The 13,537-nt window shown below is 35.9% G+C and overlaps 1 protein-coding gene across 1 annotated transcript in view; it reads right to left on the reverse strand.

Annotated features, from left to right (window-relative positions):
- PHF14 (PHD finger protein 14) overlaps positions 1–13,537 on the reverse strand; it is a 174,045-nt gene that overhangs the window by 131,643 nt on the left and 28,865 nt on the right. The window contains exons 5-7 of the mRNA XM_055803534.1: positions 10,788–10,947; positions 3,213–3,324; positions 851–988 (exon numbers count right to left, since the gene is read on the reverse strand). Coding sequence (XP_055659509.1) covers positions 851–988; positions 3,213–3,324; positions 10,788–10,947 — 410 coding nt within the window. The remainder of the gene's footprint in view (positions 1–850; positions 989–3,212; positions 3,325–10,787; positions 10,948–13,537) is intronic.

The raw sequence follows: 13,537 nt of genomic DNA on the forward strand, positions 1-13,537 counted from the left end.
ACAACGAGGTAATTGGGCTATCTTCCTAGTTCCTAGTTCTATTTCTCACAGAAGAAATTATTTTTGTGATTCCTTTAAGAATCACTTAGTGGTCAATTGTTTTCAGAAACAGAAGCAGAAGTAATGCTTGTTTGTGTGTTACCTGTTGTACTTCCTAAGGTAATAAGAAGTTAAACTGTGCAGCTATGAACATGACAGGCTTAATCCAAATGATACATGTATCAGGAAGAAATTTGGCAATATGCAAGTACTTCTATCATAAAAACGAATTTGGAAGTAGGAATTTCAAATCTAAATCGTTTTAATATTATTACAGGAAGGAAACTGGTGATATTAAAAAGCTACCAGTACGTTATAAATATTTGCTTTTAATTCTGATTCCCAAGACTAATGTTACCACAAGGGATGTCATATACCTGTACTGCAATTTCAACAAAATACTGGAAATCATGCATGAAAAAATGGCATTAGAAATGTAGTTAATTTCTCAAGACACTCCTATTGGGTAAGAAACAGAGATTACCAGACTGCACAAACAGCTAGGTAAAGCATGTCAGTTTAGGTGAACTTCAAGAATTAGAGTTACAATTCATGTCTGTATTGACTGTCGGTCAATTAAGCCAACTTTCGTATTAACCCTCTCTATGCCTTTTTCCAGACTATTTCAAAAGGTGCTCAGAGTGATCTGATGAACACAGAGCCTTCCCTGGACAGTCCTTTTACCCAACCTATGACTGGCTACTGATTTACAAAAGGTTTGCTCAGAGTTACTGAGCAAAAAAGGCACAATCTCAGATAGTCTTCACAAGCTTCTGATACAACTCTTTTATTCTACCCTTTCCATAGCTACCTCTTCTGCTGCCGCTTCCGAGAGGAGACCTTCCTTTTGAGCGCAAGTCACATGGAAATAAGCTCTGCACATCCCAGCATCACAACTAATGCATACACCAGTTCTCGCAAAACGAGGATCTTCACAAAAACTGCATTCCTTTATAAAGAAGAGTGGAAAATACCACAGTAAGTATTTCAGGTGCATTTTTCCTAATATTTGATAATTTATATCTTACATATAAAAACCAAACAGGTAGGTTTAACTCATGTGGTACAGAAATCAAGTATGCTGCTGGCAGTTGACACTACTTAAAACTTCACCCATTCCCAACCCCCACTATTAATTTCATTTTCAACAAATAATAGAAAAGTACTTTAACAACCTAAACAGTATGTCAGATGAATTTTGATATGAACTTTCATGTCTCCTATTCCCCTTCAGAGCAACAACTAAGTACCACCCAAGGAACTGATGCACAAGTAATTATATGGTATCATGAAACACCACTACTGCTCAGCAAATGTTTGCTTGTTCAACAAGTTTAGAGGACAAACAACAAGAGCAGTGCTCTGGATAGCTGAAACCCATAGATAATTACATAGATGTCCTCTGATAAGCAGCAACTGAGGAGTAAACGTGATAATGCAGAAAGAAATACTCAAGAACTGTAAATATCAATAAAGAAGGTTGTGATTCACTTAATTACTGCACCATGGTTTCAGCTACATGCATTCTAGGCAAAGCTGTTTGCCACACAGTATACTGACATCCCCTAATGTGGCCTGGAAAAAAAAACAAACTTATTTTTCAGCCAGATCAATTCCTCAGTCTGTTTCACCACAAATCCATACCAAACAGCTGTGCCAGCAACCTAGAATGATGAGTACATAAGCAGGAACAAGCAAATGGGAACACGGGCTGTTTAAGCAGTGCTGCTATCCAGTGCATAATGATCTAAAACTATACAGGCACGCATTTCTTAATCTCTCACACAATGAACATAGAGCAAAGCTCTGTATCACCTACAGAAAATATTTCCATCCAGAAAGTTTAACAGCAACACAAAAGACTGGCAAAGAAAACTCAGCGTGATTGAAGTATCTCAGAATGCTACATGCACTACAGTAGAAGGGCACCCTTTAGCTGTGTAACAGCAGCAGGTAACAGATAACAAATGAAGTGGAAAAGAATATTATGTTAAGCTGGTTTTGCAGGGTGAAATTTAGCTATGTAAGCTGTAACTTTCACACCTGATACAGCAAACAGTGTTTGTTTACAGCTCTGTGAGAGTAACGAGTCCTCCTCTGTGCACTTCACTTTCATCTTACTCACAGTAAGAAAATACACGCAAATTCTTAGCCCTGCTCCTATACAACACTCATTAATAAAAAAAAAATTAAAAAAAAAGATTCATTGCAACAAGAGTCTGTAAGGTTTTGGGAGTCAGCTCTGACTTTTTTTTATACAAACATTTCTAAACAATGCTGAATACCTCAGCAGACCCAGGATGAACATGCTCCTGGATACAGGTATGTTGTACACAGGCAAACCAGTAAGTTTTAAATTATTTTTTATATGTGGTTTTTTTAAATGCACTATGTATTTTCATTTAGTATTCAACCTGACAAACTGACATTCCAGAAAATGAAATTAACTATGCAAAAATGAAGCCTTAGAGCAGTAGTACAACCACCTTCCCTCACATGAACCTCATAGATACGGCTTCTCCACACCGCTTCCATTAGCTACAGAAACAGTATTGAGCAAATTGCTGAGTGCTGTCCTCTGCCCATTGCAATGGTTTTCTGTATGGTTTGTGCATGATCATTTTTCATATGGATTGAAAACATTTACATGTAAAACCATTTTAATTTTAAAGCCATTTTTCTGTACAAGCTGAGGCCTCATGTTGTGGATTTTTTTAAATACTGCTTTGTAGCAACCTTCTTGTATGCATTCTAGCTTGTAATTATACAGACCCTAAAGTAATTCTTACTGAATGTACATCTGTTGCTATCCTAATCAACCTAACCTTCCATTTCTCCATGTAATCCTCTTCACTTTCCATCCATATTTTGGCAATCTGCTACTAACTAATGTTAAAAGAAAGTAATTAGCACCTGTGTAAAACATAAAGGAAATTAGGGGGAAAACAGTGACAGAAATTATGGAGAACAGGGGTTAAGAAAAATGCAAAGAAAGAGAGAGGACAGAGCAATGGTATAACAAACACGAACAAAGTTAATCTCATTTTTTAGTCCTGAGCCTCACTGCAATTGGTATAAACAAGAAAAATAAAGCTGAAGATATGTGTTATTCTATCGTATGTAAAAATGTAAAATAAATCTACTTGTTGGCAGTACATCTCTTCTAAACTTACCTTGGCACCGTACTTTGAATAATTCATTTCCGTAAGTGTTACTGGCCGCAGTTTGTCAATATCTCCAAATGCCACTCCTGGAACATAGAGGGCACAAACAATATGGACCCACCTAAAACAGCAGATAAAATTAGGTTACTGTTATCAACATTTTGATCTTATATTATACTCACCATTTGCAGATTTCAAAGTGCCTTGTGAATAAATGTTACAGAAACTAGAAGCAACGTGTCTGACGCTAAGTACATTAGAAGGAGGGAAAGAAGGCACATTTGGAATTCGGCAGCTCACACACTGAATCATAGAGTAAGGCTTTTCAAAGCCACTGGGATGGCTCTGCCTGTCTGGATCAAGGGCTGGCACCACCTTTCTGTTCTGATGGCTCTCATGTGGGGCTCCACACCACTTTTCATATAGCATGAAACGTACATGAAGATGTTGGTATTACTTATAAAGCTAAGGCAGACAGATACTTTCATGATGAGGCAGAGGGTGGAAAGGGGAGGTACAAAATCATACAGGTAGTCACAGCAACACTAAGCTCTAGCCTGAGGGGCATAAAATGAGAGACAGCATGAAGCTGGACTTCAGTGTCTAGTAATTAAATATAACACGATGGTGGTAAAGGCTTCAGCCTCAAGTTTGCCTTTGACAGACATCTTCATAAACTTCCTGAAACTCTGCCTCCTAGCAGAAGATAAATTTTCTTCTTACACAATGAATGCTTTCTAAAAGATTCAACTCTCATTGCCACAAACCATCAGTTAGTGACAAACTCAAAATCTGCTCTATACAGCATGCATGACTCAAATCACCTGAGACAAACTACTCCAAAAACCAAAGTGTTCCTCCCCAAAATAATCTTTCTGTTTTATCAAAATTCCTGAAACTATTTGCTAACCCTCGGTAAGTCACTAGGGGGGAGTAAATTGTCATAGACGGGTCAAGATTGCTACTTTCTATTATCTTATAATATTCAAGAAAAAAGCCTTTCAATTGCAGAGGTGTGTAGATACCACTTCGAACCTACAAGCTCCCAGGTGACACGGGATAGAACTAGAGACTTCAAGCGTAACTGAGCTGTGTTTGACCCCTAGCAAGCACGTTACTTTGGCATTTTATGATCTTCCCAGTCATTAACTTTTAACAGTAAATATATCACTAGTGAAGACTAAAACTTCTGTTCTGTTTTAATAGAATTACAGAATCGACTCTCTGTATTCAAGAAGACTCGTGATGCACTTCTGAAACACTTCTTCCCTTAGCTCATTCATTACTCACATACTGCAATTTTCCAATCTCCTTAAATATCAGAGGTTCAGCAAAGACCCGTTACCATCTACTTAAATTTGCATCCATGCTGCTGTGCCATTTTTCCCAATCTTCTACAACTGTTTCACCTCTCTCTTCTCCCTCTTGCTTGTTTGTGTGTAAATTAAAAAAAACTCAGTTGGGACCAGAGCAATATGTTCCTGGTTTCAGCTGCACTTAAACAGCATGTTTATTAACCTGTTATTAACTGGCCGTCTACAGATGAGAGAAATACTGAAACTGATGGTTATACTAATCAGGAGCTACATGTAACCTTGATTTCCCATGTTTCCCAAACCTGCATGTTTCTCATCAGTGGTCCTTTGACCTACAAAGGTGGAATTTACCACATTCAGTAGTATTAAGTTTCATTTTAATTATATATTACTCATATGTCTAAACAGAAATTCAAAAAAAGCAAGATCTGAAAGGTTCAGTAGCAAGCTCAAAAATACATATACATTTTAGTCTTTCCAATAGAAAACAATGACCTTGTAATATACAAAATTGGTGGACAGACTATTTATTTAGCCCTTTCCCCCAAAATAGTCCATAATAAGAACTGAATAACAGGAAAATCCCAGTAAATTAGAAACTACTTAGAAGCCATTAACTCACTTCACTCTATAAGAAATTTCTCATTAAATCTAACATAAGCCACAGCACTGACTGATCCAGTGTCATATATGACAAGATCAGTGTATTTGAAAATAATTTTTTTACCCTATTGCTAAATCAATCAGGCTTGAGAGGCTAAATGGTATATTCCCTTTAAAACATAAAAATTTAAAACCAAAGAGAATAACGTATATCCCAAATACACACTTACATGCAACAACTGCATTGCTTTGCCTTTACAGATTTTACTAGGGTTCTCCACATCCACAAAATAGTTTGGTCACAGCACTGTAACTACTAGAAGACTCAAAGAAAACTTTAATTTTAAAAACTAGTTACAACCTTGTCTTTAAAAAAGATGGTACAAACATGACACCATGCTATCTGCCAGAGAACAAGCTGAGATACTCGAGTGTTCTGCCAAACTTCTTGCTGCTCAGACAGGGAATAAAGCTCATCACTGTACTTACTTCAGCATAAACACTCCAGCATGCCAGCACAACCCTCTAACTTAATACAATGTTATATGCAAAAAATAAGGTTCTCCTCATTAGTATATGAAAAGCACATCTTCTGTCTGCCTCCCCACAAAAGCAATGGAGGCACAAGAAATTCCTGCGAGGCAGCAATAGAGCATCTGGTACCATCTCTGCCCCTCCACACTATATCCAGAACTGGCAATAGTTTAGCCTAAATCACTACCACACATTTATGAAATGATCTTCTACAAAAAGTGCCTATGTGCATATATGAATGTGTATTTTGGTAAGTATGCATTTACCAAAATAAATACCTCATTTAAATGAGCATATTCTACTCATTTTCAAAAGGAATCAAAATTCTTTTTTAAAAAAGCAAATACCACACACAGAGAATGAGACCTGTAATCTTGAGATAAAGAGACTGCCTGTTTGTAAACAAAAACCATCTGAATTCTGTAGGGCTTCTTTTCAATACTCTTCTATTGATTCAAAATGTATTACATAGAACAAATTTGTATAAACAGAAGTAATATATCTCCACAATTACTATTCTTAACGAAAATCCAAGGTTCTGGTTGGAGATTTTTGATAGCAAGTTTTAATGCAGCCTCCTAAATGTACCCTCCAAAGTTCAATATAAAGATACACATCTTCTACAAGCAGCTGCTTCTCAATTTAATTTGCACAGTTTTCTTCATGCTCCACTGGTGTATTAAATGTTGCTGCACTCTGTAGGAGTTTATCTATGATAAACCCAACAGCTGGCTGCTTGCTTCATACTGACCTTCTCAAAATGTGCTAGTACATGTCACCCAAGTATTAGAGTATTACAGATTTAAACTGCCATTTCAGTGTGATTGGCACACAAGTGCCTCGTTTCTTTAACCACCTATACATGAACCCAGACCTGAATCTTTATTAAAAAAAATACACAAGTTAGTCAAGTTCACAGCTGAAGCAATTTCAGCTGCTTTTAATACCAGTTCTAAATATTTTCCTGCTCATTTGTTTAGCTGCACATGTTTTAGAAGCTTGTAATTAAGACAAATTGGATAATCAAAGAAGAATAATCTTCCTTGTTACTCTACCATCCATTTAGCTTGGAGCAATGATGACAGATGTTGATTAAAGAAGAAAAATTCCATACCGAAACAGGGACAGAATTCATATTCTTGGATAATAGTATTTTGAGAAATAAAATTTCATAAATTCACATTTATGCTTGTGAGTCTGAGAGGTTAATGTACAGAGGCTTGTGGTGAGAAATTAAGCACCTCATTATGCTAATGATTCACCTTTCACATAGGAACAGAGAAATTATTCCAACTCGATTATGAAGAGAAACTGAATAGGTTTGGTTTGTGTAATTTCCAGTACTGATGCACATGAAGAATTTATTTTTAAAGGTGGTAAGGGGATGGAGAACAATGGTGAGTTCAAGGATTCTGTTATTCAGTAGTGGCTCTCTGTTAGTATTTCAAGAGAAGAACTGAACTGGGTTGCAGTTTACCGAGTACAATGAAAACATAATGGACGTTGCCTGCCCCAAGACCCTACTCTTAGCCTATATTGCCCCATTACCCTGGGGAATTCAAATTTGTAAATACATGGTAGAAAGAACGAGAGCACAGGAATTTTCACATCATAGTTAGTATTTGGTTTTCCTATTACATAACCTCTATTTATTTGGCAGAATACACTTATTTACAATAGTCATCACATTATCTAGCAAGTAAAAATAAAATAATAATCATAACAATTTATTGTGTTAAAGCCTACAATCACCAAAGCAAGCATGTGCTCCTGCACAGAGAATCAGTGTCACAGAGAAAACACCTCTACATTACCCAAAAAGCATACCACCACTTTACAAGAAGAAATTTAAGCAATTTTTAAAATGTTGACTTAGTTTCTATTATGGTTATACAGGAAATGACATACGCAACACTTAAACTTACTTACAGAACACAGGAATAAAAAGATTGAAATAAAATTTGCCAGGTGATACTGATTCTCACATTTCCTGTTAGACAATTGACTTTAGTCTTTAAAAACATTTTTTTCCATATAGCAGCATTATTATTAAAATAGAAAACAGAACTGAAAAGTACAATTTAACTGTTTAACAGCTTTATAAGGGAGACGCACAGATACTATTGAACCTAAGACAGACCAGGAACTGAGAATCTGAATCCTGGAAGTATTTAAAAAGAGTAACTGCTCCTACGGGTTCAACATCACTCACTACAAATCCTGACTCACTTGTGTTACTTGTTTATTTTAAAAACAGCACAGTATTTTCCTCTACTTTCATTGTTTCCTCTCTAAAAGATGCATGTGGAAGACATGAAGGGACAAAAAGATCTGTTTTTGCAGGCTCTATGTGTATCTTTAAAATGCATCTCAGCTACAAACTGAGAAGTTCAGCTCAGTGTACATTCAGTGGAGAAAGGTAGATGCCTCCAAAGGTTACTGCTGGCACCTGCATTCAATGATCAAAGTTCAGTGTTATGAATACCCTCATTATCTCTTTATTCCCAACACAAACTCAAAATGTTTTTGCTATCAGGAAAAAATACAAACTAAGGGAGAAATGCAACGCAAGGGGATGTACAATTTAATTCACACAACCTGAATCAACTTACGACATTTTAATACCATATTTAATTTTCTGAAGACAGACAACTCAGTATATCAAAAAAAGCTTTCCTAAACATCATCTTCAGCTCAGCCGAGCTTTTAATGATGGCAGGACCAGATCGTTACAGGATTAGCAACAGTAAAGTCTGTAAGACTGAAAAAGTAAAAATAATAAAATAAAAATACGGCGAACACAAAGGAACTAGGGGAAAAAAGCAAGGGGAAAACGACAAATATGGATATGCTTACGCACACATTCCAAGACAGCCGTATACTGAAGTGACAACATATACAAGAGCTTACTAACACAGATGGTAAGATTAAACTTTTACTTCATTTTAACTCAGTTCCTAGCTTTTGTGCAAATCTAATTAGGGAACCCTTCACAATGAGTAGGAAAAACCATGAAGACCACTACAAACCAGTGGGTGAAGAAAGAGTGAGGACATGGTTGTATTTTGTGATTTGTTAGTACAGAAGACATTGCTTTAAAATATATAGCTAAGTGTAAATAGTAATGTGTTTATGAATTCATATTAAAAAACACAAAAGGTTTTACAGTAACACATGTTGACATTTCTAAATTTTAAAGTACTTAAAGTATATGTACCAATACTGAATATTTAACTGGATTCTTTCCAACTCATCCATCATCATCAGTGAGATACATCTGCAGACTTTTATATTTCTTTATCTCTAACAGATATGTTCAAACAGGATTAAGAAAGCTCCTCTTTCCTCTGAGCAGCATTACCAACTAATTACTGCCTTCCCTTGTTAGCAAGATCAATGGAAAGCTTATGACAGGCCCAGCATCTGAAAGCTTTGTATATTACCACACACCTGCAATTTCTACGGCTGTAAAATGTATGGAAAAAGAACATAACTGTCGTGGTCTAAAACCACCCAAAAAAGCCAACCACCCACCAAAAACCAGTAACACTGACCGTAAATCAGACATCACTGGTAATTACTGTTAATATCTCCCTCTTAATTTATGTTCCAAATGTGACAGGAGTAGAAGACATCAATGAAAATTAACCTCCTTAGTCTCAAATTAGACTTGAACTCCATCCTAAAAAGCTCATCTCTAGCTGAAAATTATCAAAAGTCACTCAAAATCAAGACTATGATTTTCATAATACAAAATAATCATAATATACTAGGTCTGTCTGAATACCTTTAGCACAACTTCAATATAGTTTTGTTACTTTTTTCCATTACCTGACATTACCAACACCCAGTCCTTTGCTCTTCTAGAAGCAGCACGAAATGCTCCCCCTCCCATCATACTTGAAAGTCAACAGACTTGAGCAGAGCCCATATAAGGCTGCAGTGGTGTTACCTTGCATGAAGCAGAATACTACTGAAAGAATAAAATCTACTTTTTCTTCCTTGAAATGGAGCAGATGCTTTGATTTTCCCAATGGCTACATACTTCCAGTCCAATATGATTAGTCTGGAAAGTGTTTTCCCCTTTTGCCATTCTTTTTAGTGGCATTATTAACTAAAGAAGAGCACTTCAGTGTTTTGCTACTCTTCAGGATTAACCATGAAAGAAGCACAATACTAGCAAGCCATAAATTGCAGCTTTCTGGCAGCTGATTAAATTGAACTAGGAGAACACATGCTCAGATTCTACAGTGACTGACAGCAGATACTGAACACTACAAGCTCAGCCACCATCAGAGAACCAGTGACCAGCCACACCAGCTGTGCTTGCTAGAACTTACATCTACTGTTCAGCAGTGAGACTCAAGGGACTCAAACCCTGCTTTTCTCAGTGCAACCTCCAAGTCTGAGCAAACCCAAAACAAGTACACAGTTTTTTCTCCAAGTCTCTGATCCCCGGTCCCTGCTGTCAGTAGTTCAAGCCATTGGTTAAGTGAGGGAAGCCTTTCACGTCATTATCCTTGCAGATATCTGAACACTGAGTAGGAGTTTACATGATCTTAATTTCTTCTACACAGGAAACCCTTTTTGTTTAAATGTAGACTGCATTCCTTATGCAAACAAAAAACCCTGTTTCTTTAAAGGACTCCCATCACCTTCACTAGTATGTTTTCTTTCTTTAAAAAGATGCATCACACAAGTGGTTCAAGGGAACAAATAAAGGTCTTCTATATAGCTACTAAAACATCTATATATATATAAAAATACATGGTGACTTTATACTGAAGAACAGGATTTATCATGAAGATTTATCCATGAAGTAAATGGTGATCTTTGTTTCACCTAGGTACATCTTTTGTTCACAGGTCCATAAATCTTCATGCTCTAATTCACCTTAAGACAACATCTTCCTAATATTATAGTGGGCATGAAGAATATTTGGAGCACACAAAAAAATCAGGTGATTGACTATCCAAAGAGCACCCAAATCAAACGTGAGGTGACAGAGAGAGGACATCAAGAAGAAAGCTTAATTTGTGACATTAGCTCCTACAGAAACAGACTAGGGCAAACCCACATCTTTTAAATGCAAGATGTCATCAAGTTCAAAACACCACTTCTTCAGTCTTACCTGCCTGCATCAGTCTCCTTGAAGATCCCATCCTGGTTAGGACACAATTCACAACTGGGTGTGACACCACACTTGCATGCATCACAAAACCAAGGTTCTGTGGAATTTTCTGAAGCTGAGCTCATGATAGAGTCACTCTCTCCATCAACACCATAGCAACCTATGCACACAAAAGATGGAAGACCAATATAAGAAAAGATAATTGTAGATGTAGACAAGTGGTCAGTTACAATTTCAGCAGGAAACATACATGCATACACATTCAGAGGAATGATTCTGAGAACACTTGCAATGTATTGGCAAAGATTATCTTTAGTGCAAATTTACATTAGAGATTGTAATTCTGAGAAGTGATCTACTTTATGTGATTCTCTTAAGATCACAACTGAAAAACAAGAAAAAGGCTGGTTTACTTTATTTTAGTAACACTTGGTATTCTTCCAGACTATCCATTAAGAAGGAAAGTAAAAAACCAAGACTAAAAGCAAACAACAAAGACGTGAGGAAAAAAATCAAAGGATTTTTTCAAATGTATTTCAAGTTAAATGCAACAAGCTGTGGAATTTGTGAGCATCTCAGGCTTCTCTTGGATACTCCTATCTTTCTCCTTCTCCCTACTCTGAAAATGAACGTTACTGGGGGGCAGGGGGTTAGTTTTTGCAGGTTTTTTAGAGATTTATTATAATAGTCAACAAATATGCATTCTAGTTTTCCAATTTGCAATAAGCATCCAAATCTACTAAAAGAGAATATACACATGAAATAAAAAAGACTATTTGCATAATTTAGGGGTTGTAGGACTGAGCTTAAAGGACCTTCTGTAACTTCAAAACTCAAGTATAGTTTGCAGAGCACAGATTAACTGTTTTGAGACACCACACTGGTGATTGATGAAGTATATTATTTTTTTTAATCATTCTCATTTTTACAGTTTTAAATTATGACTAGACTCACTCATTCAGTTTCTCGATTCTTCTTTGCTGTATCCACTACATTCTTCATGATTGTTAAGGTGTCTATGCATGCTTAACCACCACAAATTTAGGAAAACAGTATTTCTGAAGTGATTTAGAAGCTTGCTATTTAAATTTTGCACAAGAATAAGAGCAGCATTATTAGCACTGCAAATGACAAAAAGGAAAATCTCAAAGCTCATCACCATAAAACTATTTCTGTGTATGCCACATTTTGAAACTTTATCTGTATCTCTTCTTTAATACAAGAAAAACATAATTTCATTGTCAACACTTAAAACACAGTAGAGGTTTTATTAACAGTTTAAATTCAGCTATTTGTCAAATACAGTGATCAAGTCAACATTTGTGCTTGCGGAACAGTTAAATTATCGAATTCTGCAATTAAATAGCAACATGATTTGTTACTTTGGTTCATTACCCACTGACTGTAATAAAATATCAACAGTGCTCTAACTCCCCTTGTGACAGAAACAGAGGTCTGCATAATAGACTAACTACATTCAGGAAATAAGCAATCACACTTTAGGAACCGTTTAAGAACTATAGTCTTCCATTACAGAATGAGGCTCATCAATAAGAATTAAAATAAGAAGGCAGACTGTTTCTTTTCATTATAAAAGTATTCCAGAATCAAACAAAAAGTAATGTGCAGAAATGTGTTCACAGAAACGTTTCATTGGGTATATAAAAGATCATATATCTCACACATAAGATAACTCCATTTTCTTTATAATGTGGTATCAGCTTTAACTAGTATTCCAGAAAGGAGTTTTTTAAGTTCTAATAACAGAATCTTGAATACATGATAGTAAAGCTACTTTTAAGCAATTACATTAATGTACAAACACACAGTCCATTGGTATCATGAAGCTGATGAATAATTACAATTTTTAGAAATCCTTCAGACTTCTTAACATATCAATATATTCCTAAATGTACTTATCAAAAATTACCTAACACTATGGAAGCAGTAATATTGTCATCAATTCATATGGCAAAATAAAATTAGTTTCTTTCAAACACTGATGCTTCTTCACTAATTGAAGGTAATTAGCTTTGCTTTACTAACCTAAGTGTCATCAGTCTGCAAAAATTAGAATGGTGACTTCCCCAAACTGTCTTACCTTTACTCTAAAATAGCTGCCTTATTATACTTATCAGTCATTTATACCTGATTATTATTTTTTTATCTTTATTCCTAGAAAATGATACATGTGCTGTAATTATTTCCATTCTTATCATATGTGTTTACATTAAACATTGTTTCTATAACAATACAAATCTAGGTCCTTTCTGAAGGTAGATTAAAAAAAAATAGTCTGGATTTTTAACCCAAGTTTTTTGTCCCAATTTGTGCGTAAGTCTTAGAGTTTAAAGAGTTTAAGATTTCTAACAGACAAGAAGGCATTTACTCTTTTTCCTTAACGGCCATTTAGCAAAAGCTAAACACCATACTGTTACACCCAGTGAAAGGGGTGGTCATTAGCTGGAGAAAGTAGGCTACACTACCATTAAGCATTGCTGATAACTGTATCAAAACAGTCTTGTCCACAACACAGCTGAAGAAAAGGAAATCCAGCCCGTAAGACTGTTGTCGATTTGATGTACACTGCCAAATGAAACTACAGAATGAAAGCTGCAAGACAAAGCCTTGTTTGCTATGAAGCCATCCATGTAAGCAACAAAAAGGCTGTTGGTAGTGTTTTCTACACACATACATCAGATCGTTACCTTTAACCCCATGGGGGAAAAAAATTCATTGCAAGGTTTCAG

This window comes from Falco peregrinus, chromosome 5 (genome assembly GCF_023634155.1).
Source record: "Falco peregrinus isolate bFalPer1 chromosome 5, bFalPer1.pri, whole genome shotgun sequence".
NCBI classification, from domain to species: domain Eukaryota; kingdom Metazoa; phylum Chordata; class Aves; order Falconiformes; family Falconidae; genus Falco; species Falco peregrinus.